Source organism: Clarias gariepinus, chromosome 3 (assembly GCF_024256425.1).
Source record: "Clarias gariepinus isolate MV-2021 ecotype Netherlands chromosome 3, CGAR_prim_01v2, whole genome shotgun sequence".
Taxonomy (NCBI): Eukaryota; Metazoa; Chordata; class Actinopteri; order Siluriformes; family Clariidae; genus Clarias; species Clarias gariepinus.
Genome location: NC_071102.1, coordinates 3,195,283 through 3,222,863, shown reverse-complemented (window position 1 = coordinate 3,222,863; position 27,581 = coordinate 3,195,283). Strand labels below are relative to the sequence as shown.

The 27,581-nt window shown below is 38.1% G+C and overlaps 2 protein-coding genes across 3 annotated transcripts; one reads left to right on the top strand and one right to left on the bottom strand.

The window, feature by feature from the left end:
• The first annotated feature begins 839 nt into the window (after positions 1-839).
• On the top strand, positions 840-8,829 carry eif3jb (eukaryotic translation initiation factor 3, subunit Jb). The gene is made up of 8 exons (XM_053492242.1): positions 840-978; positions 1,074-1,165; positions 3,587-3,641; positions 5,287-5,375; positions 5,925-6,039; positions 6,575-6,748; positions 6,908-6,981; positions 7,634-8,829. The coding sequence occupies exons 1-8, from the start codon at positions 957-959 to the stop codon at positions 7,766-7,768; spliced, it is 756 nt and encodes a 251-aa protein (XP_053348217.1). The 5' UTR covers positions 840-956; the 3' UTR covers positions 7,769-8,829.
• Positions 8,830-9,063: 234 nt separating this feature from the next.
• Positions 9,064-18,023, bottom strand: cilp (cartilage intermediate layer protein, nucleotide pyrophosphohydrolase). Of its 2 annotated transcripts, XM_053492234.1 has the most exons (9): positions 17,931-18,023; positions 16,125-16,271; positions 14,815-14,862; positions 14,315-14,584; positions 13,534-13,707; positions 12,806-13,120; positions 12,613-12,721; positions 11,856-12,013; positions 9,064-11,770 (listed from the first exon to the last, which is right to left on the bottom strand). In XM_053492234.1, exons 2-9 carry the CDS (start codon positions 16,195-16,197, stop codon positions 9,423-9,425), a joined length of 3,495 nt encoding a protein of 1,164 aa, XP_053348209.1. In that variant the 5' UTR covers positions 16,198-16,271; positions 17,931-18,023; the 3' UTR covers positions 9,064-9,422. The 2 variants fall into 2 exon arrangements, with proteins under 2 accessions (XP_053348209.1, XP_053348210.1); XM_053492235.1 differs by lacking the exon at positions 14,815-14,862.
• Between the last annotated feature and the right edge of the window lie 9,558 nt (positions 18,024-27,581).

Sequence of the window (27,581 nt, the reverse complement as noted above, 5' to 3'; positions counted from 1 at the left end):
CAGGTTACACCCTAGATGGGGTTCCAATTCATCACATTTACACATTATGGGCAATTTGGGAATGCCAGTTAGCCTAATCTGCATGTCTTTGGACTGTGGAAAGAAACCGGAGGAAACCCAAAAAGCACGGAGAGAACATGGAGAACAAACTCCACACAAACAAATCCAAGGCAGTAATAGCAAGCAGTACAAACCACTAAGCCAACATGCCTCCATAGGGATGATTATTTTCAAATATATATATTTAAAAACACTAAGACATCCAGTTATTTTGCATAGATTATTTGTTTAAGTCAACAAGTTTCCAAAAAGACATTAAATGACAGAGAAAGAGTCCTAGTTTGTATATATGGCATTAGGTAGTGGGTGATGTGAATCGGAGCGTGACAGTAGGAACATGGGAAACCTGAACAAAACATTTCATAGGTTTCCTTAATTCAGGGGAAAATATTGGTATCAAGTATAATAGATGGTTTGTTTTTTATGTGATAGATAGATCACATAAAAATCACATATGATGGCACACAGTACAGGGTGTACCCTGCCTTGTGCCCAAACTCTCCAGGCCCCAGTGGTATAGAAGATATATGGATATTCTTCTCTAAAGTTGCCAGTAGATGTATTTAACTTTATTCATATCTATATTTATTTTTAAACATTTAAATGTCTATAATTAATAACAGTTCTTCTCATTGCGTAATGCTTGTAATCCTGGGCAAATATGGTCACGCCAATAAGGCTTGTGTTGAATTGAATTGAATAGAATTGAGAGAAAGGAAAGCGGGAGTGCGCGTCCTCTCACACAGATCGGGAGCGCGCGTTGTACAGTTATTCCGTCATCAGCAGTGCACGTTAGAAGTCGTGAACGCGCACCGGAGTAGCTCAGTCGGGCGCACATGCGTTCCTTCAGCTAGAGCTGTGTTAGGAGTGTGGTATAAACTCGCACACATCACAAAATGGCGGATTCAGATTCGTGGGGTAAGATGTGGTGTCTTTTAATATACACAGGTGATGTATTTTTAATTTAAGTTCTGAAGGCGGTTTAACGTTTAAAGCGTGTGTGTGTGATGTAGACGCGGATAACTTCGAGCCGAATGAGCTGCTGAACAAGTCGGCGGTGCTGCAGGACCGTTGGGAGGGAGAAGACGAGGAAGACGATGTCAAGGTAAGAAAAAATACAGCGTATAATCTGACAACTAGGGTGTGTTAACCGTCAAATTATCATTCCAGATGTTTTAGCCGCTCCGGTAGTTGGCTAGCTAGCTAGCTAAATAACTATCAGGTTAGCACAGCGCTAAGGGCTAAGCTGGCTAGCTTTCATACAACTTTAGCTGTTAGCTGGAATAGGGGTATGTTCAGAGCTATTATTATCATCATCATCATCATTATCACGCCTAAATTAGCCTGGCTAGCTAACACAACTAGACAGACTTGTTACACGTACAGTCAACTGTTGTAAAATAGAATAAACATGAAAAAAAAAACATTCGTTTAACAACAGTGCACTAGTTGTGTGTAGCGCTGTCGTTAGCCGGGTCTCTGCTGCTAGCATTAGCAAAAGGTAGCAACAGCTGCTCGCGCGACGTTGCCTTTCATTCTCGCGCGCGCGCGACACCCGGATTTTATCTCCACTAAACTCACGTGCTCGCCCCTTAAGCACGTAGCTCGGGTGTTTCCGCCTTAGATACGATCCGTCAGACACGCAGTTCATTCAGTTCTCATTGTAAACAAACTGCTTTCCAAGCGTCATTCTGTAAACGTGTGACATTTTAGACATTTGACTGCGCCAGCTGGGAAAGTTCGCGTTTTGTGTGACGTCACACTGACGGAAGCTTGTCAACCCGAAGGCTCTGAGTCATGCTGCGGCGTGTAAACTCCCCAGTGTCACCGAGAAGTGTGCTCCTCGAGTCACAGAGAACTGATGGAACTCTCTGGAAGTGTTGTAGATTTACACGGGCCTCGTGGAGCTCTCTAGATTCTAATATGGTTCTGTTATTTTGAGTAGAAGTGTTTTGCATTCAATTAGAACAAATAGAAGTTTCTAGAAATCTAGGCAAAGAGAAAACCTGTTCATAGAACTGTTAGAACCCTGTCAAAGTGTTGTAGATTTACTAAGACTCAGTTAGACATATCTGTAAATCTGTCTAGATACAATTAAGACTGATGAAACTGACTAGAATCGGTGTAGACAAGCCTAAGCTTTCTAGAAGTCCTCTAGATCACTTTGAACTGATAAAACCATCTGAAAGAGTTTGAGTTTGTCAATATCTACAATCTTGCATCAGCTCTACAAGATTCTAGAGGTGTTTTACATCACATGGAATACTTCTAGAGATGTTCAAATTTCTGTATAATTGATGGAACCACATGGAAGTGTTCTAAATTCACTTAAACAAGGTTGGAAATAAGTGTAGATATGTCTAGATCAAATTAAAACGAACAAAACTCTCTGAATTGTTGTAGATTTGCTTAGAATTGAGACTTGTTCTAGTAATCTTTTGGATTTACTCCCAAACATGTAGAACCCTCCTTAGAAGTGTTGTAGATTCACTAAAACTTGATTGCTTTTTCTAGACTTATTCTAGATTAATGGTTATAGGTTCACTAAAGCTGATGTAACCTCGACTAGACGTGTTTAGATAAAACCCCGCCAACAGTGTTCTAGACTTTATTTTTTTAAATTCTAAATTACTACACAGTTAAAATTGCGCTAGAATCCATCAAATTTAATACTGAATTTCATAAAAATTCATATTCCAGAATATCCTGATAGTACGGGTGTAATGGTACACATGTTTGCATTCGGTACAGTGTGTTCAGTTTGGTGCGTGATGAACGATTGGCAGATTTTTTTCCCCCATTAATCTCTTAATATAAAAATGCCCTAACTGTTCTCCAGAATCGAGTAGGAATGATGTTTTGGAAATGATGGGGAAATTTTTAAAGGTGTCGCAACATGATCATAAATTAAGAAGTTATGCACAAACTCTTATCTATGTTCCAGAGTTTAAGCTTTTTGTTTTACACACCTTTCAGTGACGTGTGTGTGTATTTGTTTGACAAGTTTTCTGGAAAGGCCCATCTGTCATTATTCAGCAACTCATTACCAGCACAATGGTACAGTCCACTGGCATATGGGTGAACCTGAGGTTTATAAGTCTTTCACTACATGACCTCTAACCTTAAAAAAAAAAAAAAAAAAAGCTTTTGAAAGATTAGTGTCAGCGATGGTGGGCTGTGATACAAAGTTCTAACTGTTGTGGTCAAAAATTTGGTTCTTTAGGGTTATGTCTTACAAGAATATTACAGCTGTTATATAAGTTTTAATCATCCAGATGTCAATTGATAAAAAAAAAAAGGAAACCTTTTTTTTTTAATCCTTCTGGTTATTTGTAAAGAAATAAAAGAGCAGGGTTCACAGTTGGGGAGAATATAAAGCACAACTTTTCATTAAATGTGTGTCTAAGATAATACCAAACATCATAATGGTACATGTTTGTACATTTTTCTTTATCTTTTTTTTTTATTTGTATTTTAGTCTAAATTAAATTTATTTGGAGTATGATTGTTCTGTATTCTTATGTAGGATAACTGGGATGATGAGGAGGAGGAAGAACAGAAGGTGGAGGAGCAAAAAAAAGGTCAGTTTTCTGGTTTAAAGTCGTGTGCATGTGATACAATTCAGTCCGACTCTTTTGTGTGCCAATATTTTCAAAAGCATTTAACTTTATCTGTGATGAGTTGTGTGTAGTGATCCTGCATGTGTTCAATTCAACAGGGATGAACAGATGTGGACTCCAAATATACTCTTAAAATACAATCATGTACTGATAGTAAAAAGATTCCATTAATGACTGTGTTTTATATGATAAGTAAATAGTAATAATATTAAAGCTTCTAAGCAGTTTCTGTTCGTTCTTACTTAAAATGTTGTTTTTGCAGAACAGACAACCCTAGCTTAAATTCTTTTGGTAAACCTACAAACCTTAAAATCAAGGAGTTCCTAACACCACAGCTTTTGCAGAAAATACACTCCGCTTGCACCTTGTGCAAATACTCATTTTGTGAGAGTATCATGACTTCTTGAATCACTTTGTAAAGGACCTGTCTGTTAGTAAACTGTTTTAAAACCTATGCTTAAGAAAATCAGAAACGTTTTGAACTAAATCTAACGTCGCAGCTAAATGAACTGAACTGACTTCCTACAATACATGGCTCTAACAGTTAGACTATCGTTTCTAGTTTATTTTTTCCTAGTGTCAGTGGAATGTAACAGGATTCCTAACTTCCTAATAAAAATGTCAATGCGCCTTTCTTTCTATGTCTTTCTGCATAAAGAGTTTCTGATTGTAATCCGGGAGTAAATATAAATCATTTATTATTTGAATAGTCTATTGAGTGAGAGAAGCTGACGAAGAACATTATTTCCATCTCTAAAACTGTTAGCCAAATGTTTTGCTTGAATCCATGTTTGTCAGATTGTTTTCTGGTAAAATCAACATTTCCTTAAAGCTTCCTTATTGTCAGTTTATCTAAAGTGTAAACTGTGTATGAAATCAGATCCTAAAACACTTTCTATCTTTCATGTTTAAGGAGAATACCAGAGTGTGTAGTAAATAAGAGGAGTAGTGCAGTCAGGACCTGGGGTGATTCAAGAGATTCTGCACTAATGCACAATAAAACGGTGTTCTCTTGTGTCATGGATGAGCTAATGGAAGTTTATTTATTCCAACCACAGACAGATAATGGATGGGTTATTTTTGGCATGGAGTACATTTCCATTACAAGAATTATCACACTGTTCTTATTTAAATGCTTCCCACAGACTGGTTTAGTCTGGCTAATCAGACTAATTTAGTGCTTTAATGAATGATTCAAACTTCTTTAACCCGCATGAGGATTCAGTGTTGTAGCTGATTGCAATCACTCACTTAAAGAAAGTCAGAAGTCTGTTTGGCCACATCCAGCCTTATTTTGGTCTGTCGAACCTTAAGTTTTTTTTTTTCCTTTTGAAAATTTATTGTGAAGTGCATCATGACTCACAAATGCAGCAAACCCAAGGGCAAGAGGCAAAAGGAGACATAGAGATTTGGAAATGAAGTAAAATCTTCCTCTGTAGTATCCTAGTATAGCTTTCCTAAGGATATAACAAATCATTAGCATAATGTCACTGAATCTGTCCTGAATGTTTATGGCCATGTGTGTGGAGTCGTATATACGGTTGTAAAACATCACATAGTAGTTCATGTTCAACATTTCTTTCCTTGTTTTCTCTTTCTTTTTTAGAGGTCAAAGTTCCAGAGAAGAAAAAAGTGAGCAAAATCAAAGAGAAAGAAATTGAAAAGGAGAAAAAACAGGAGGAGCTGAGGAAAAGGGTAAGGCTGTTATTCTTTTTATTTATTTTTTTAAGGTGATATGGAATACATACGATTTATTGAGCCCTTGAAAGGTTTTTAAATCAGGAGTTGCTGTAAAGAGAGATTTTCTTGCGGCGCTGATTAATGGAGTTAAAAACTAGCCGTAGTTCAGTTTATAAAATTTTCTGATACACAGGTTTTATCCGATCACATGAGCTTACGTAAATGATTTTCGATGTAGGAAGCTAATTAAACCACAAACTAGATGCAAGGCTTGAGCTCTGAAAGAGGTAAGTTTTTAAAGGCCTTCATGGTTTAATATTCTGGTTTACCTTCTCCGGTTTGGTAAGTGAGCCGACATCATGGCTTGTTCATTAGGTCTGAAGCCGACACTCCAAAGCACCAATAGGAACAAAAGCCACTTCAAATACATAAGTCTTTTAGTAGCTACAAAGGAAATGTTAATGTCGCACCACTAATTTCTTATCAGAACAGTAAGAAGTGTTTAGCTTTGTTTTATAACTGCTTAGCTAACAACATTGCGCTTACCATTGATTATTTGAACAGTTACAGGAGACAGAGGCCAGTTCCCAGCTTACAGCTGAAGAGGAGGCAGCTGAGAAACTGCGCTTACAGAAGCTGCAGGAGGAGTCGGACCTGGCGCTCGCACAGGAAGCGTTCGGTAAGTTCTGCGTGGTGTTGACTGTCTACCGTGATTGTTTCTTGTACACTTTGTCTGTGTATGTTTTATCCAAAGAATTTTGGATTTAGAAAACACAAAGATATAAATTTAGCTTTTAATAACATTTATCTAAAACATTCATTATTATATGTATAGAAATGCTCACTATTAAACATAGCTCAAATTTTTACTACAATATAATATTAAAATATCAAAAGTTCTGTTTGTACTAGTAAACAATAATTCAATGCAAGTTAATATAAATTTTTATGGCAGGTATTAAATTTGTACTAGTGTAAATAAAATTTCACAAGTGGAACTAGAAGTCTTGACAACAAGCAAGCTGTGACTAAAATCTGAAACGCTATTGTAGCTATCTGATTATATATATTTTAATATACTTGTAACTATTAAGAATTTGGGTAACTGTGCATGACTATTCCCCCAAGTTGCTTCCATAAAAGGAAGCACATTAAGGACCTTTTGAAAAATGAACTTATTTAAAAGATAACACTTAAACTTTTCTAATTTGCAGGTATAGATGCATCTACCACAAATAGTGCCTCGGGAATTGAAGCCATGTGTCCCTCGACTAAGGAAGACTTCGTAGTTTTTGAGAAATTACTGAAAGACAAGATTACACCGTTTGAGAAGTCAGTGCATTATTCCAGCTTTTTGGAGTCGCTGTTTCGGGAGCTTTGTATTTCACGTGAGTAGGACACGTTCTAAGACTTTGTGTGTCTGTATTCAGCATTGTAGTTTATTTATTATTATTATTATTATAATTATTTTAAATAAAATAAATGCACACATTTGCTAAAACTTTATGCAGAAGTACTTACGGTTTGCTTATTATCGATTGTCCTAGTGGAACTAGACGACTTAAAGAAAATCAACAATTCCCTGACAGTTCTTTTGAGTGAAAAGCAAAAGCAGGAAAAGGTAAGTTGTGAAGATTTACTCTTCTCCGTAAAAGTTTGCACACCCTTCCCCCTTAGGCATAAATGCCATCTGGTCATCGAAGGTAAACTGTAATGTAATATTGGATTTCAAATCTTTGTTTAATTTTTTCTATTGCAGATTTTGTACAAAATTTTTCCCCGGTTTTTCCTTTTTTCCCTATGAATATGAATCCATATTAAATTTTTTATGCCATTTGTATTAATTTAGGAAGATTGCATACTCTCCTTCAATTATTAGTTGACGCATCACTGAATTTAGGATTTTTTATTGTCTTGATGCAGAATAGCAACATTTAAATTTGTCACGGTAATATGTATTTTTGATTGTGTAAAATTTTTTATTTTTTTTTTAACCCTGGGAACCATGAGTGGTGGAAATTTTTGCGCTCAGCTGTGTCCGTGATATTTCTGCCATGTTCCCCAGACTGGCCCTGGAGCGAGTCTTGTTTGAGTAAAGAGCTTACTTAGAGGCCTGAATGTCAATCCTCATCTGTGCACTAGAGGGAGCTGCTTGCCTAATTTTGAATTATTTTCTTAATCCACTTAATATTCCAAATAAGATGATTGGTTTCAGTGAGCGAAAACACATCCATCCTTACTTATCTGTTTGTCGTGTGATATTCTTCCTGTAGGAAAAAGCCAAAGGCACCAAGAAGAAAAAGAAAATCGTCCTCGCCGGAGGTGGATTAAAAGCTAAAATGAAAGACGACTTTGATGATTACGGCAACGTGGAGGGCGGCTACAATGATTACGAGGACTTCATGTGACGAAGGCTGAATCACACCCCACCCTCTCCTAAACAAGACATGCAGCATCCTCCCGTCTCTCATTTTCTCTCATCAGTGCCATCCTGGAGTAAACTGAACACTGTGTAAACCTTTGACTTTTTTGCTTCAGTGGTCAATACAACTCTTAGTGAAGCTGCTATCACCAATATCGCTGTTTGGTGACAAAAGGAAGATCTATCAAATTGCCTTGTATTTACAACTCTGCCTCTGACAAAGACTTTAGGATGCGAGACATCTTTGCACAAGTGTCTTCTCTCAATTTGCCCACATAAGAAAATAATAATAATAATAATCATATTGCCTTATATGAAATACAACAGAAAACATGTTTATTTTGGTTAAAATAGCTGATAACCTCTGTGCAACTTTATTTACATAAAAACAAATGTGATATTCTATGCAAAGTAATTGTATACAGAATGTCTAGGTTTAAAGGAAAAAATATGGATATTTTCCTCTGGTGGAAAGTTTCCACAGATGTATATCTATATGTGGTTGCCAGGTGTCAGCAACATCAGATGCACATAACTTTTTTTTTCTTTTCCTGGGATAACGTCAGTGCATTTACTCATTTACACTACATGAGGAGCACTGGTGGTAGGTACACTTCTCATTTTTTTTTTTTTTTTTAAAGAATGGAAAAGCAAAAAAAGTAAGTACATTTTAAAAGCAGTGTTACCTATAATGTGCTATGGAATTGTTTTGAAAGTGATCTGCCTTTTTTTTCCCTTTCCATTTAAATGTTTACTTTGCTCGAATGCTGGTAGAGTTCAATTACTAGTGCAGAAGTGTGGGGCTCTGTCTTTTGATGTAGCTTCTGCAGGCTTGTATGAGGAAGGAGGAAGGTTATGGGCTGTACAGAGGTAAAAAAAAAAAATCTTCACTCCCAATCAATATTTGAGGTTTTCCTTTTGTTTTTTTGGGGAAAAAAACATGCTTCACACAAAAAAGTAAAAAAAAAAAAAAGAGTAGTCAATGATGAGACTCCAGTCATGTTTTTTAAGGATCTAATTTAATAAAAAGGATTGGTCAAAGGGAAATTTATTATTTATCTTTTCATTTTTTTCCAAAAAACTTTTGTAGTCAAATAGACAAACAAGTATTTATTTTAAGTTCGGGCCATTGTGTACAAAATAAATATCCCATTATTTACAATTTCAAGTAGTAACTATCACAGTACAGGTACATGTTAAGTATATGACTTAATAATAACCATGTGTGTAGACAAAAAAAAAAAATTGTCTAGCAACTACCTAAATGACCAAAGCTGTTAATTTTTTTTTTTTTTTTTCAGGGGAGCAAATTTTAATGTTTTTTAACCTTAATCGAGGTTACTATGAACCTGACTTGTAACTAGTCATGATAAGACATTTTATTTCAGTTCGTAGTACTATGGAGATTACTTGTTCATAGGCTCTTGTCCATTACCTTACACCAGGACCAGGGCTAGGAACCCATGAATGTAGTTTCTCATTACACCTTATAAAATGTAGGCGTTATGCGTTAGCTTAAAAATATAATATGCGCAAAAGTTGTTCGTGGCAATTAGGTGGTGTGGAGTACTTTTCTGGAAGTTGATCTCTCTCTAGCCTATTCCCATTATTATTACATTATACAGGTTTCAGAGTGTGGTCTAGGAACATCTGTTGTGATTGCAGGTACGTCTTCTCCGGCTATTACGCAATAACGCAGCGGAGTCTCCTCTTTGCTTTCGGTTGGCTTTTCCTGGACGGGTAATTCCCGCTATGGCTCGACCTGGAGCATTCTGAACCTGCTGGAATACGCTCTGTCTGGCTACCTCTTTGTCTCCACAAGTGAAGGTTAATGCCACACCTTCATTGCTCTTCATGACTCGCGACGTCCCATCTGATGTACCCTCAAAACAGCGTCCAAGTGCTATCTCCTTAGCTGTGCGAGGATCTTGGTCAGTAACTGTGTAGATGCCATAGTTGTGGCCCAGAGGGTCGAGTGGTGCAAGCATGGTGAACTCATTGGTGTCATTGTTGACAGCCAGTGGAAGATGATTGACCAGGTACTCTTGAAGCATGCTGTTGACGCTGTCTCTCTTGCAGCTACCCTGCGGGATCACCTTCACCAGGGTGCGATCCACTCGGTCTTGGTCATAGAGCATGCCACTGCATTTGAACTCCAGACAGACTGCTGAGACACCGGACTGGTCCCTGTCTCGTATACTACGGGTGTCACGGAGGCCATAAAGTTGGCCAGCTGTTCTCGGGTGGGTGCCTCCCGTGTTGCGAGAACGGACATTGATTTCGTGCGGGCTGTTGACTTTTACCTTAATATAGCAAGCTCTGTATTCTGTCGGCTTTGGCCACCAGCTCAAGTAGTCTTCTGTCCAACTCATTGGATTATCCTCGTTGAAAGGAACAGTGTTGTAGTCATAGCGATCTCCTTCTACTCTTGAAAAGCGGAAGTGAGGGGAATTAAATGGAGCTTCTTCACACTCCTTCAGTTTTTCAAAGGGATAAATTGGACTATTTGCATCTTCGGGTCTGTTCGGGCTGGGTTTTGCTATGTTGATGCTGAATGCAGTCTTCTTGAGTCTTGAATCATCGTGATCAGTTCTTCTGTAGTTCAGCTTACTTAAGTAGGGTTCAGGGACACCAATAGTGTTGGGATTTAATTTTGGTGCTGAAGCTACAGCTTCCAGTTCTTCCCCTCCAAGATTTGCCATAACATAACCAGAATAAGCATCTGCTTTTTGGTCATCACAGAAGGCAGGTAGACATGCTCCATTGGGACCGGTTATGACACTGTCAAATCTACCCCATGCCCGAGGATTGCTGGAATATCCAGCTGTAGGTTCCATATTAATCAGAGATACAACAACACCTTCAACCTGCTCACTTGGCATATATCGCTCACTACGGAAAGCACGGACTTTAACGTAGCATCTTCTGTTTTCTGGCACGTCCAAGTTAAACAACCTTCTTTCTCGGATTTCCATATTTCCTACGAGAAAAGTTCTTTCTTCTCGTTTCCGTCGTTGTTTTTTCTCCATTTGAAGCTGTCCTTCTTCTTCCCAAAGACCAGTCTCAGGGTTGAGGGACCACAATTTCATTGACTGCAGATGTTCCGCCATCTTTACTTGGGCAGCATCAAGTCGAACTTTTACTTTTCCAGCATTTAATGACTCGCCATCTGCCTCATCTCTGAAATCGACTGAGAACATGCCATAGGTTCTCAAGGGGAGCACATCGCCTTCTGTTCCAACAAAGTTGAGATCGCTTTGAGCAGCCTCTGCTGTGGATGCAACTCTGGGGTCCATGAAAGTAACGCTGGTTTTTACATTACCAACAAATACTTCTCCATTCTGCTTATAGAAGGAGTTTGGTGGAATTTCAATCTCAGCCATGGGTTCCTCTCCTTGTACTTCTCCAAGCTGTAGTTTGTTGGTGTCAGTTGAGCTTAAGGTAACCGGTGGCTTTTTCCTGAGCAATTTGATCTCATGGTACACAGCTCCACCTTTTTTGTTGAACAAAAGTACTTTGGTAGTGTTCACAAACTTTTGCATGTGGTCTACAAAAGTAAGAACAAGCCTTTCAGTATCTGTGGGAACCTGGATTGAGAATGTGCCCTGGTATCCTGTTCGGCTTATCCTGTCACCATCCTTGTAGATGTGCCCAAACCTTAAAGGCTCTCCTGTATCTGCTGCAATAGCACGCCCACGAACTATTGCCTTTGTTTCCACACATTTTTTGCAGCCACACTGGGTGACCACCATCGTAGGCAACTGGTAGTCCTTGCAAGTTATCTGTCTCTCTTCCAATTTGGACACCCCACAGCAAAAGGTTATGGAGTCTTTGCATCGAATACCTTTGTCTAGTTGCCCGGTGCATGTTCTTATGGGGCATCTTCCTACATCATAATAAAATGAGTTTGTCTCATTCTGGAAGCAGTCATGAGGCAGACGGATCATGTGGGGTTCTGGATTAGGGTTGCATGAAGGCTCGACTTGACCTTTTAAGATAGAAAGAGATCCCAAAGTGACTTAGAGCAAGTGACACTTTTTTTCTTTTCTTTATGTATTCCATAAAAGGCTCACCTATTACTGAAAGTATGGCTGGCTTGGATTTGATGGCACCATTCTCATTGCTGGCTCTGCAGTAGTATTCTCCAGCCTGATCCATTCTTAGGTTCCTCAAAACCAAAGTCTCGTCATAAGGATGCACACTCTTTTCGAGCAGAGTTCCATTGTGAAACCTGAAATTGGTCAGCATTTAGATAGTAAATGGTAAAATTAACTTGTTCACAGTAAAGCAAAGGTGTGGAGTATTACTCATATATCTCTAAATGATATAGGAATTGAAAGATGTCATGCCTCAAAGGTAAGTTTTTGCCTTTTTATAGATATCTTTCCTGAAACATTTTGCTGATATACGGTACATTTTTGAGGTTAAAGATTCACACATGATGTGTGCGTGTCCCTGGAAAAAACCCTTAAGGATCCTTTGTAGGTAGGTCACTTCTTTAAACTGTTTTGTCATCATACCCTTGAGGAAACCATTTTTCATTTGGAGTAGCTGGATGCCTATTATTTTTGCAGGGAAAATGTTTTACAATTGCTAGTAGATCTACTTTTGGAGAAAAGTTTCCTTTCTGAACCTTAAAGGGTTTCCCCTGAGAGATAAAAAGAAAAACCTAAATAAAGACTTTCCTTTTGCCGCTTTAAAGAACCAAAGGAATCGTTGGCAGATAAAGATGGAGTTCAGGTTGGAAAGAAAAACATCAAATCATCACTCTTTAGCAACCTTCATACATTTGACCACATTACTGCAATATAAATCTGGTTTGCATCTTACCACTGATACTCATCAGGTTCAGGTGTACCAGTAACCTTGCAACAGAAGGCAGCTGTCTGACCCGTTCTCCTCGCTTTTGACTCTGGGTGTGTTTGCACATAAAGCTTTTCTAAAGAGAAAGACAAGTATAGGGTGGGACTTTTATTTTTCTTTATATCAAATGTTTTTAATAAACCTTAGGTTTAATTCTTACTCGCTCTTTCCAGTTTCACATGAAGTACAGTTGTAGAATCCGAGCTCAGGGGCATGACAATTTCCTGAGGCGTGTGGCCCTGCAGCCTGATCAGCAGCGTAGTGTTGCCGTCTGGGCAAATCCCTGGTACGCGGAAGTGTCCGTTGTGGTCAGAGAGCGTAAGAAGTTTGGGGCTCGTGCCCGAAAGGAGAATGGCGACGGCAGGAGCTGGGAGACTGCCTGCTCTACGAACTGACCCAAGCACAGTGTGATCCTTACATAGGCAGGCATTGCAGTCTGTGTTCGCCTTCCCCATCACACACTGCAGAGTACACCCTGAGTCAACAAAAGAAAAAGACGACTATTAGACACCACGTATATAAATAAATGGTGGTGATTGTGATTAAGGCAGTAGCAGAAAGGGTAACTAAAATTGCAGCTTCCTTAATTTCCTCTGGAAATTGATTTATTTTCTTAGCGTTGCTTTCAGCTAAATAATTTATATAAATGTATGTGAAGATGCAGTGTTGATAAACTAGTTTTATAACGTATGATTAGTTACTAGGTCCAAATCCAGACTATGCACGTTGCATGCAAGAGGTTCTATTAAACCTATAATGGTACAACACTTGAAGGTTGACATGAAAGACAGAAATGTGATTGCATCCATCCATTAATTTATTTAGGTACTGAATGTATATCTACTGGTTACATGTATCCATTCCCAAAAAAAAACAGGATCACACCACCTGGACATCTGGGTCCTTTACACTGTCTGCTCTCCACCTTTACACCGTTACACTGCGTGGATTGGGTCGTGCACGTCCTGGAGCGGATCTGAGATGCAACCTGGCCACATTGTGCAGGACACAGGCTCCAGTCTGACCACTGACTCCACACTCCATGAGTTTCTGGCGCCATTTCTAAAAGTCATGGGGGTCTAATTAGGTTTTTATGATGTTCATACATATCCAGAAATCGTCAGGTTTTGTCATAATGATTTTCTCATTAGCTTTTTCATGTCCTTATCAACATTTTAAAAAGGATTCAAATGTGTTCTTAACCTAGGATCTGTTGGAAAGAATAGGAAATGATAAAGAAAAAAAAACAACAGTCCCTAAATTATACAGACATTTCTCATCTGTGTTTGCACAGAGACGTGCCACAAATAACATGGTAACTGTGAGATGTGACATTTCTTTTTACTGGTCAGGTTTACAGGTAAATTTGGTCATGCTTCATACTACGACAACTCTTAGGTCTTTATCTGTCCCAAGAGAACACGTTACCTACGGACCAGTGAAAAAGCACTTAAATGTACTAGTTATCGATTATTGCTATTATGTAGCCGTATTATACGTCCCTGGTTTTTACATCTTGCACCTATGAATAGATTGATGTTTCAATTTCAAGCTTTTATATTGGAATGTTTTTAATGAAAATTCAGCATTTCACCGACGTGCTGCAGTCTTTTTATTCTGTCTTTAAAAATATTATCACTCAGCAAAAATCTACCATCTAAAATCTTACCTCTTGGGCAAAGGAAGCGGACTGCATAATTAGAGCAGCTCTTCCCATCAGGTTGTTCTGAATTGATGCACCAGAAGCCCACGGTGGGTTCAGCATGCACTCTCTCGCCGGTGCTGTGAGCCGGTATCCAGTCTGTAGTACGAGCTTCCAGCGCCCGTGGGGAATCGCACACCCGAGCTCGGTAATAGAAACGAATCGCATCCAGCTGCTCATAATCTCCCTTCCCTCCAGGGTGATCCACGTTAAACCAAGTCGTCCACTCGTAGTCGTCTGAACAGATGGAGAAGGCAGGCTTAGAGCCGAATCGCACATTCATTACGGGATCGTTTTACAACAGTCTCAATGCTTGGGTTATTTCTATTCCAGCTAATCAATAATGACAAAAATTAAAATCTTGTCTAAACAAAAGAGTTCAGTTGGAACAGTTATGTTGATTACACCCTGTGTGAGTAGCGAGATTGTTAGCTCTCTGAAATATTTTGTGTAATGATTATTAATACCTTCAGTGTGGAACACAGCTGGATTGTGTTTCATAGAGCTTCCTGATCCTGTAGAGAATGAAGGTCAGCACCTTAGTGACATTTACGGCTCAGTAATGACAAGAAAATAAACATATGATTATATACCGGCTTGGACATGATGCCAGGTGCGGTCAAGAACTAGTCTAGATCTCGAAGTTCCTTCCCTTGAATGCACAAGTTTAGCCTTTCATTAAACTTTACATCTCTGCTTTGTAAAGTTCATAATTAAAAGATTCTTCTCCGTAACAGAGAGATGTAAATTTTACATGAAAACTACAGACTATGCTATTTAAAACTAAACCTTTGTTTTGTCTCGATACTTAATTGTAAAACAATTTTGATTAATGTAAACAAATTTTTTAAATGTAACCATTAATCACAAAAGTGGCACTTGCAGCCTGTTGCCTCCAAACTTTCAGCATTCATCTTTTGGTTCCCAGATTTTCTTAAGGAAGGTAGAATAATTCATTCCATCCATCCATCAAATCCATCTCAATTTATTCACATTAATCAAACATAATTTTTCGAAAGAAAAATAAACACCCAATCTTATCTCACCATTATATCACGTACAAACAAACTCTCACTGTTTTTAAATGCACGAAAATGGTTTAGACTTGAACCAAACAAATGATGTAAATGTTTATTCAACTCCTGTGTAATTCTCATTCATCTGTTAGCGATCAGTCTCCTTCCTGAGCAAAGTTCTTACCGCTCGAGCTTGGCCAAGTTTCATTTTTACATGTTTTGATAATCATAAAACAACATTATATAGGCGTAATTCATGCAGTCGAACAGAATTTGACCTCTTATTATTCAGGCTTGCATGTGTTCCGCGTTCATCACGCTGGCATGACTGGACCTAAGCGCTCGCAGGAGAGTGTGGACAATCGCCGACAGGTGGCTCGCAGCCTCTGGCTTACACGCATGACTTCTAATCAAGCTCAGTTGCTGAGAGCAAATCCAACAAGGAGGCTATTTATCATCTTTACAGAAGGGTGAAATTCATGAGATTATGCAACCGAAAAACAGCAGCTGGTAAAGACTTATCACTTTCACCGTGGATAATTTCACATTAGAGCTATAAACTGGTGGCATTTAGCTTTTATCAAGTAGATCGAGTTTCCCTTCTGAGTGCCGTTCAGTCAGGGAATAAATATTATAATTGGGTTAATTATAAAAAAGAAATTGTCTGACTCACAAAATTATTCAGCTTGATTTTTGGTTGCTGGTTATAATGTAGCCATTATAAATGCAATGTAAAGTACAAATAAGCTAGAGAAACAAACCTTGAGTGAAGGTGAAGGAAATTCCAAAGAGGACGAGAAGAAGAAGAAAGACCCGTGTCAGCTTGTACGCCATCTCGAGCCGGCCTTTCACCACAGGTGACGACCTTTCCCTCTTTTCACCCTAAATATTATCCTGACGCAGAACTTCTACAAGTCACACGAAAAAAAAATAAAGCAGTTAATCAGTGTACAAGGAGAGAAGTTTTACTTGCGTCCCTAGAATAAACTTTTGACCCAAATTAGAGTCTGCAAGAAGAAACGGTGCAATTGGTGGGAAAAGGCTTGTAGTTTAGGTTTGGGGTGGGTTGGGGGTTGGGGAGGTCTTGGAGTAGGTAAACAGATCTAAAAGACATTTTTATGTTCCCATATCTCCGTATCTGTAAGAACAATCAGTGTATATCAGGGGAACGTAAAAATGTAACGGTGCAACACAAATACTTCGCCAGGCAACAGAGAAAGTTTAAGCTCTGCAGTTTTCCAGACATTTTTAATTCAACGATGAAACAAATTAAACAAAAGATCCAACATGTTTTTAATTTTCTGCACGACTTTAAAGTGCAATTTTTTTTGTATCTCTTTATTTTAAAGTGTGTCTTGTTTTTTCACACTGTTGCAATAATCAGCTCCATGTGATATTAACAGAGTTACAGTAGTATCAGCTAAAACACAAATATCCACCTATTTACCTAAATTATGGGTAGACTGTCGATTTAATTCAACTCCATTTAGGGGCATTTCAGTTTTTTTATTCAATAGCACTAATGCATTTTGTCTGATTTAGACAGCCATGTTTATTACACATTTTAACATATTAAAAGCTCCTCAATGTATCTACTGTAATATGTATTGAATTGCTGCATAACTTTGTTAGGTTTGTAATTAATTGTGTAATCAATATTACACAAAAGACTTTTTCACTGCCCCAGACTCCAGTCCAGCAGGGGGCATTATTGCAACAATTGCTATAATAATAATAATAATAATAATAATAATAATAATAATTATTATTATTATTTTAGCATTTGTGAAACCGAAAGCGGTTTGTGTCTAGAGACGCTAGCATATTTTTAAGGAATTTGTCAATTTTAAATAATTTAACCTGAAAGTTTACTAAATAGTTTTTTTATTATTATTATTATTATTAAATCGCACATCTCAAGTCATGCAGTGTTTAAGTTCTTAACATACACTAGAGTAAAGAAGTAAAATCTCTGGCCTTGATCGTGACGTGTGGTTGGTGACAGATGGGTTGGTTTTGAATATTTTAGAAATTGTTAAACTACTGAGATGTTCACACAGAGTTTGTGTGTGTGTGTGTGTGTGTGTGTGTGTGTGTAATGGTGCAGACAACAAAAAACATCAGGACAAACAAGCGGACTGCCTTTAGCTCATGTAACCATGATCGTCATGATGCTACTCTCTGAGGACTGGATCACTAAACCCTAGTCTAGATTCCCCCCCTCACACACACACAAAAAAAACATGGGGTCAGTGTACCAAAAAAAAAAAAAAAAGACCCACAGATATAAAAAATACAATTTCTATTTTCTACATTTTTTTTTTTTACTTAAAACCTTAAATTCTTCAGATTTAAAAAGGTTAATTGGTTATTTAGTTAAATAATTTATGATATAAAAAAAATATCTCTGAAAGTTTTTTTCAGTTGGGGAAGTTAACATGACTCTTAAAATACTGCATTAAGAAAATGTACAAGTAAAGGTGTACACTGAGGTGTATGATGAAAATAAAAACCAAAAATGATATAATATAAATATAAGAATGGAAATATAACGACAGCTCTCTTACCCAGCTCTTAGTTGAATGCCGAAATGAAGACTTCTTCACCCGATTCGATATGTGAGAACAGCAGCTGAAACGGTGTGTGTGTGTGTGTGTGTGTGTGTTCTTGGCTTTCTGGTGTTTCTTATATACTGTGAGTATGACTTGTGGGCTCGGCTACATGCCACAGTCAGGAAACCAGATGACCGCATGAGGAAACCACAAAATCAAGTCCACCTCTCTCTCTCTCTCTCTCTCTCTCTCTCACACACACACACACACACAGTGTTCTGCTGGTAGTAATTTACGGTGTAAAACATGAATATGTTAATCAGTTAATCATGCTAACGATTCATCATTGTTAAAACACTCTGGAAAGATGATGAAGTGTTGATTGGGATTCTATCCCGTGATGTTATGCAACATAAACAAAAAGGCAAAAGAAAATCATTTTTCTGAAGCTGCACCAGAAAAATATTTAGATTCCCAGTCAGGAAAATGATGACTAAATAGAATATATATATAAAAAAATAAATACACTCCGAAATGTGGATCTGATTAGGGTCTTGTTTCAATAATGTGTGTGAAAAGAAATTCTGGTATAAGTTCAAGTTAATAAGGTTTGATTTGATAAATATACGCCGTGACTTAAGGTCTCCCTTTACTCGAGACGTAACACCAGACGCTGGAATTTCACCGTTTTCTCCAAATGACGAGCTACAGCTTGAAAACCACTATACGAATGATTGTGTTATCACTTTTAATCTCAGTACTTCTGTGGATATTCGCCATCTCATCATGTGTCACATTTGGAAGAAAAAGACATATGCTATGCTAACTAGGCTAAATCTTTAACTTCTCCAATATCAGATTAAAGACGAAGCAGCTTTGCAAGAAGATGACCAAATATAACGAAAAGGAAAAAAAACGAGGCGAGTTCGTTCTCTCTGGACGTTATGACGCCCACATGAGCATCTTCTTCCACAGAAACAGAACCACCTCGCGGGGGATTCCTCAACATGTGCAAGTTCATGAATTCAAGCAGCTTTACACAATCAAAAGAAAATTATGGAAATTTGTATGAATTGTGAAAAATACCACTTATTCAGCCGACTGCCACTAATATGAGGCCCGTCACTCGCTTATTTTTGGCTGACAGTATCTATCAACTATGGAATAGAACATGGATGACATAAGGAAAAGAACCAGACGAACATCCGTCAACCTAGCAACAACCGAAAAAAGGGCAAATTGTTGTTAGTCATGTTGACTGTGTGCTTCGAAACAGCTGATGACAGACTCGACAAGTAACGTCAGTCAATTGAACTGTAGCAATGAAAGACGTCTGTTGGCAGTTTATCTTCCGATTCCAGACGACTCCTCGGGTTTTAACTGTCAGATGTTGTTTTGACGCAAGTGTTGCTTTTGCTACACTGCCTGGACCAAAAAAAAATATATATATAATTCGATCCTTCTGAAAGGGCAAACGTGTTTTTCTCCAGACAGTGTATAATTAATAACTAGATTTTTTTGTTTATAGAATTTTTGACATTTGTTTAAAAAGACTTTAAGAAAGTTTTAAAGCCAATTTAAAAAAGTTTTAAAGTTCAAATACATGACAAAAAGAACAATGTCATCTAGAAAACCTGTGAGATTTCAGATCATTTTAAACACTTTGAACCACCATCACCAAACTAAGCAGTACAAATTAAATACACAGAGTAATGAGTCACAAATTTGAGACTACACTGTAAAAACTGATCAGTGCTGAGAGTGAAATAAAAAATATACACCTGATGTAAAATAGCGTCTGATCTGTGGATCATCCAGGGGATTTGCATCCTCCGGTCCTTTTGTCATCACTTCATACACTTTGTACAAGGAGTAAAACACTTAAGACGTGCTTTTGTAGGAAAATAATCAACTTCATGGTGGCACAGTGTCTCTGCTTCATCACACCAGTCTTTTGTTGATTTTCATTGTCGATTTCTGGAAATCAAAAATCTGTAAACACTTTCCCAAATACACTTAAGTTCCTAGATGTCCACATCTCTAAGGATCTTTCCAGGCATCATAAAACTTTACTCCTACAGTAGTTAGAAAAATGCAACAGAGTCTTTATACTTCCTGAGGAGACTCGGGAAGCTCATCTGTCCCTCCAGATACTAGAAAGCATTTATTCTTGCACCAACTCTATCACCGTCTGGTATGGAGGCTCTATGGGGTCAGAAAGCAAAGCCCTAGAAAGGGTAGTAAAAACCTGCCCAGCACGTCATTGGCACCCAACCACCTGCCATTGAACACCTTTGCCCTAGTAGATCTATTCACAGAACACACAGAATCATCTGGGACTCCTTCCACCCATGTCACCAGAGCCAGAAGGTCCAGGTCCAGCTTCCTTTCCACTACCAGCACACTGCTGAACTCTACACTATACCATTAAACCAATGTAAACCAATATTATAAACCAATATTATATCCATCCTGCTCAATATTATAGACAGCATGTTCCTATAACAGCAATGTTCAGCATTTTCCATTTGTTGATGAAGCTTAAACTACAGTTTAGCAGGAATCGAAACATTAAAAAACTTAATCAATCTTTCTCAGAAAGAACAAATTATACAAATACAATTTAGTTTGAACAATCGTGCAAAAACATGTTCGACATTAGCACTGAGAGTTCAAAGTGAACCTGCATTCTGTTTATCTGTGTTTTTGCATTCTGTTTATGTGTTTATGTGTGTTTGTCACTGGTAATCACTCTGCAAATGTGTTCTATAAAAACTAGATTACAAACACTTTCGCAAGCGTCAGTCGCTCGTTGCATCAGTAGCTTTAAAGATCACCCTTGGCGCCTTGTTGGGTTGGTTTATTAGGAATACGGATATAAAAACCCCACCAGATGGTGACCAGAGGTGGCCATAGGCTCTTCTTAAAAATGTTCTTCATGGTGTTAAAGTGTCCGAGACCAACCTAAGCATCTGACAGGCCTCCAAGCCACCTGCCTTAACTTCAGCTCATCATGAGAATTAGAAGGCAGAGTTGCACAGCAGGATAAATGACAAACATCACACGCCATCAGCTACATCAGACCAGACCAAGATGTCTATCTGGGGGTTTTTGTACGTTTTTGCTCGAATTGTCAGTTGGGTAAATGCACAAAGATTTTGTGCTAGTGTTGTTTAATCTAGACATGATAGTTGTCAGACAATGCAAAAAATTAACAGAGAATACTAAAAACAAGAATAACCTTTATAACAATCTTTCTGAAAAAAAAATGCTCACAGTAATATTTTGTTTAATTTCCTTTAGCTTTGATTACAGCACACAGTTGTGGTGTCCAGTTCATGCATGATGGTGAATGCTTATAGAACCACTCTTTTACAATCTCAGTCCTGGAATATGGCTGTTCCATGAGGAAAGAGAAACTCCAGATGTGATAACCTGGTCATTCAGTACAGTACATTCAGGTGGTCAGCTGACTTTATTTTATTTCCGCATAACGTTACTGAGTCTCAACCTGAGTAACTGATCAACCCCAGATCATAACACTGTCTCCAGAGGCTTGTACAGTGGACACTATGCATGATGGGGGCATCACTTCATGTGCTTCCCTTCTTACCCTGACACGCCCATCACTCTGGAATAGGATCAGTCTGGACTCATCAGGTCACATGACTTTTTCCATCGCTCCAAAGTCCAATCTTTATGCTCTCTAGCGGACTGAAGACACACAGCTGTTTAAACCCAGTCCTGTGAGTTCTCATCACATTGTGTGTGTATGGAAATGATCTTATTTTAACTATTAAACATAGCTCTGATTTCTGCTCTTAGTGTTCAACAATGCAACTTCACCAAGCGTTTAAGTGATCTGTGATCATTAAACCACATTTCTTTTGTAAAGAAGTTCAGCACTAATATGTTTTGGACAGTTCTTAACCCAATTCGAGCAATCTCCTTGGTTTTGATACAGGACAATAATTTAAAACCCTTTTGAAACTGTGACTTTCTTGTGCTGTAGAGAGATATGTCCTGATTAAGGGCAAATCTGAGATTATTAAAATATTAGGAATATCTTAATGAATGTATAAATCTCTCTAGATGTCATTTGTCAACATTATTCTTTTCAAAACAAATACAGCCATCCTTTCAGAGCCAAGAGTGTGTATTTCGGTTCATTAATTTCTGTAACATATCTGACTAGACCTACATATTTGTATCAAAACAGAGACGTAAAACACTTTTTGAGTCGCATAAACACCAATTATTTGGTAATAATCACCTTCCACACACACACATTACACTAAATAAGCAAACACTGATCGATTCGATATGGCATAAGGTGAAAATAGTGTAAATTTGTGCTGCATGTTCTTTGCAGCATTGTGAGTCAGATTGGAAAATACAACAAGTTTATGGTGTGTACCAGACAGCGATTATTGCATTTCCTGCAGTCGTCATGTGGGGACGTCTGAGGTCATTAATTTTATAAAAGGATCAGGAAGTAGTTTGTGGTTGGAACTCGGAGTTCAGGAAAGGTGTTACACACCGAGAGAGAGAGAGACTTTACAGGTAAGTTTTAATACGAGAGAATCGCTTGAGGAACGGAGCTTTACTGCAGCAAACACAAGGCAGACAAATACTCTAGCTTATATGATCACCAAACGATGTTTTAGACTGTGTCTTTGTCTCCGTTATAATGGTCCTGGACTTGTATAGTAGTGCGGCGCTTTTACCACAAGCTTTACTCTAGGGCTCATGTTTCTGAATACATTCAGAATAATAATAATATCACAATTTTACCATTCTGTAGACCAGGGATCTTCAACGGTAGTCCTGGAGGTCCAGTGTCCAGTAAGGTTTATAATTACCGACCACAGATTAATTAAATCATCTGTGTTTGACACTAGCCCTCCAGGACTGGAGTTGAACATCCTTGATGTAGACGTTTAGAATCCATGGCTAGGCAACGCTGTCTACACCTGCTTACAAAGCGCCACCTCTAGCCAAACAAAAAATAAAGCATGGTTACTAAGCAACAAGCCATTTACACCAACACAAATAATAGCATTCATACCCGTTACACTGTGTGCAAACACCAGCATGGCAGCAAAAAAAGCAAAGCCAGTCACGTGACTCCGTCGTTTGATGTGCTTTTTTTCCTCCTTTCAGCAAATTCATCCAAACAGTTCTTTCATTTCTTATAAAAATAACTCCGAGCTCGATGCAGAGATTAACCAGTCAGTTAAAGCTCTCACGAGACATGTTGTCTAAATAGCTTTATAAACGAACACTCTGCAGAAGCGCTGAATTTTATTAAAAGCAAAGCTCTGGAATTAGCATCAGGGCCGAGGGTTATGAATAACATTTTTCTCTCCTAAACATGTTTCTGTCCAATTCACACCAGCTTCCATCTGTGGAGAGTGAAGGTCAATTCGTGCTTCCTTAGAGACGTGTGAAGAGGGACAACTGCGTCTTTACAACCTACTACACTCTTAGAAAAAAGTGTCCACTTCTGCACGCGCGTGAACACTCGGTGTTCGGTTCCGTTCTCCGGTACACTTGCCTATATTCACTCTTCAATACAACAGGTGGGAGCATACGCCTATTTAAACACACGAGAAAAAGAAAATCAGGATATAACCTTTGCGCTAGGCCTAATGTTATTGATATTCCGGAAAAAATGTCAAGACGGACAACCTCCTGTGAATTCCTACTTTATTGGCTATGGCTGTGTAGGTCAAAGGATGAGATTGATGGAGATTTAGGAGAAGATAAACGGCACTTATGCCGCGTCTAAACAGTGATCAACTTTCATGTCCAACCATGAAAACCCCTTTTCCAGTAGACTCTGGCACGGTTCTCCCAAGTGGAACGATTGTGTTCACACTGATCAGAATGAATCCAGGACCCTGGAAACGCCCCAAGACTCCCAGCTGCGGATGGTTGTGACATCACTGGGACTCAAACTTGTCATTAAAATATGACACTGAAAATAGAACATTTTGAAAAAAATTCATTCGGGCTAAACTTTTAGAATTTGAACTAAGACAGCCATAAGTTTGTGCACCCCTGACCATCACACCTATTTGTGGTTCTTCTACAGGATGTCATCAAGAAGCTGTTTAAAAACACACACTTTTATAAAACATCTTTCTAAACTGTAGCATTACATTTCTTTCTTTACTGGAGCTAAGCAGTTCAAACCGATTCCAGTGCCTGTGTGGTGCGCCGAGGCTGGAGCTCTGACCTCAACCATTGAGGATGAACGGGCGTCTCCTCAACATCCCAACATCAGTGCCTGAGCTCACTAAAGCTCTCGTAGCTGAGCGAACATAAATCTCCACAGCCATGTTCCAACAGCTATTGGAAAGCCTTCCCAGGAAAAATAGAAATTACTGTATGATTTTTCTTTAAACCTTACTTTTTTATTTTTGATAAGTGCACTGCATAATCAGTATACTCTTATCAAATGACAACTGTGGCATAAAATTACACAGCTAAATTACATTTTAAACTTCCATAAATATTACACCCTTAACACACACACACACACACACTTAATGCCTCATTGTCATTGCCTGTGCTGATGTGCACAACATCCCGGAAGCCAAACCACACTGTACTCCTCAGTCAAGATGTTTCTAAACTGTACATGTCGATGAGTTCATTTCCCAGGTGCCAGGTTGTTGCAAAACACTTTTAGTGGCACTTTTTAGAGACATTGTAAACACATACACACAGTCAAAAGAGGAAAAAAACATTGCAAATGAAGTTTACACACATCGATTCAAACTTTTAATGCTTGTTAGAGATTTTTTTTTTTATGCCAATTATTATATTTCATCATATGGCTTTTAAAGCATAAGATTAAAATAGGATGTCTACTCATCAGGTCACATGACCTTTTTCCATCGCTCCTGACGTTCGATGTCCAATCTTTATGCTCCCTAGCAAACTGAAGGTTTTTTTCTAATGACTCTCACTATTAAGGGGTCTTCTTTTAGACACACAGCTGTTTAGTCCCAATCCCTCACATTGTATATGTAAAAATGTCACTATTACTTTTTTTTTTACTGCCACTATTACTTTTTTTTTTTTTTTTTTACAATTTTTACTTTTTTTTTTTTTTTTTACAATTTTTACTTTTAAGTGTTTAAGTGATCTCTATTTTTGATTTTTTTTTTTAAGTTAACAGTTCAGCACTATCCTTCCAGGGTGTAATAATGAGTTAAAGGGTTTATAACCCAGGTCCAGTAATTTTAAATCTCCCTAGATGTTTTCTTTGCTTGATGCAGTTGTGGTTTGTTGTAAGCTATTACAAAATCAGCTGGAACAGTTGGAGGAATTTGACTGGGAAAGCAGAGAAAGATCAGGTTTCATATTTGCAAACTACTTTTGGATTTCTTAGGAATAGTAAAATGTATTTAAATAAAGTGAGTATTTATAATAGCAAGCTGTTTCAAACTACAAAATACAGCACCTAAGATGCTTAGAGGAGCCGTAAACATGGAACAACAGGCTATAAGATGCGTTCTCTGTGGATTTTGCATTGTTTCTTGTTACTGAGTGCAAACCCAAGCACTGTTCGATGTTTGCTGTTTTATGGGTGTGTATGGAGTTTTAGTGCATGTTCTTCTCTGTGGACAGCAGATTGTCAAGTTCTCTACAACATACACAAACAACATGGTGCGAGGTGAAATGGTGACTATAAATTACCCCCATGATCACACCCAGTGCTCCCAGATGGACTCTGGATCCCACACACTCACCAGGATAAAGCAGTTACTGTGGATGGATGAAAGAATGAAAGAACCCTCTTAGATGTGAACATACATTCACTCAATAATAAAAGCATAAACTTTGGAGTCATTTAGAAATAGATTTTTGTTTATACACCATCAGAGTTTTCATGTTCTAGCAGATGTAGGGATTACACACAGGGTTCACACAGTATACTGATCAGGAGGCTGTGGTCATGAGTGGGCTCCACGGGGAACCTCAGCTTAACGACTCCAGCAGAGAAACTATGCAGAAACAACTTCTGTTACTATCATTAGGGGGCCTGCAACCCACGGAAGAGGACCGGGAGACGTTCCGGTTTTTCTTTTACATCTAGTGAATCATACGTGTTTCTGGAACCAAAGAAAGGTTTCTCTCTTTTCAAGTATAATTCCACTGACGTTATGGCGTTAGCATATGATACCAAGTAGATTAGTGTTTAAAAAATCAGGCTGTGAATCTTATCATGCCTTTGGTAAGGCTCTATTGGTAGTCCTGATGAGTCCTGTTGAACACAGCACACTGAAACCTCAATATCTTTCTGATATCTATATTAGTTGCAAGTTAATACTGTGCTGATCCTGGACCTGGGCCTCTCTTACCACTGGGATCTCTAAGGGTTTAGTGGGGTGGGAGAAGTTCACAAATCCTGTACTTAAAGAAAAGTAGAGATAAAATATTACTCCAGAAAAAAGGACAAGTCCTGCATTTACAGTTTTTACCCAAGTACAGGTACCTTGAAATTTATATATGAATCAATAGAACTGAGCTTTTATTAGCTCACTGTAGCTCTTAAGACCAGGTTATAGAGTCTCAGATCGCAGGTGGTAGTCCCACTTACCACTTACAACCCCACTACACAAAACCGTGGTTATGTAATGCCATGGAGACATGTAGTGAAGTAGAAAGTACAGAAATTTGTTGTAAAATGTAGTGGAGTAAAAGTAAAAAGTATCCACTGATAGAACTACTCAAAGTACAGACGTGAAAGTAAATGTGCTTACTTTCTCTCCACCTTTGTTAGTGTATCTCTGTAGTATCATTTCTGTCATATTACAGCATAAAAGGGAATAATCCTGTGATGTGTGTTTGTCCCTCGACCTGGCTGATCTTAAGTTAAAAATAATATTAAAATGTAAAAAAAAAAAACATGCAAAAATAAAATTCTATTAGGCTTTATGATGTTATCGTTATGATGCCTTCACAATCTTAAAAGAAAAAGTTGAATCCAAGCCTGAAGCTTCACAGTTCACTCTAGTAACGTTGGTTGCTGTTTAAAAACAAATACGTTACGGCTGTCAATATTAACACGTTAGATTAATAAAATAATTGTAACGCATCATTTTTTTTTTTAGGGCTGCAACTAATGATTATTTTAATAATCGATTAATCTGTCTATAAACCCCCCCCCCAATTAATCGATTAATCGGATAAAAGCCAAAAACCCAGGAACAGCATTTATTTCCAACCCTTTATTCAAAAACAAAACTAAAATTTTTAGAAAGTGCACAAACATGTTGCTCTTTGACCTGTTATAATAATAATAATAAAATATATTTTTTAAAATTTGTTTTATTTTTACTTTACAGCAGTGTTTAACGGAATCACTGCTGTAAAGTAAAAATAAAACAAATTAACCTGCACTTTACCTTTAAAAAGAATCTCAACAAAGCAGTGTTTCTGTGTAGAGCAGAGAGAGAGAGAGAGAGTGTGTGTGTGTGTGTGTGTGTGTCTGGGAAGGCAAAAGTAGACAGGGTCTGCAGCAGGCAAAGAGCAGCCTGAGCCTTGAGCAGAGAGAGAACATGGATTTTTAATGTCTCTAATGAGACTTGCTTTTGCTTTCCACACGCGCATCAAGACACAAAATAAAATATGTTTTAGGCGCGCACACAC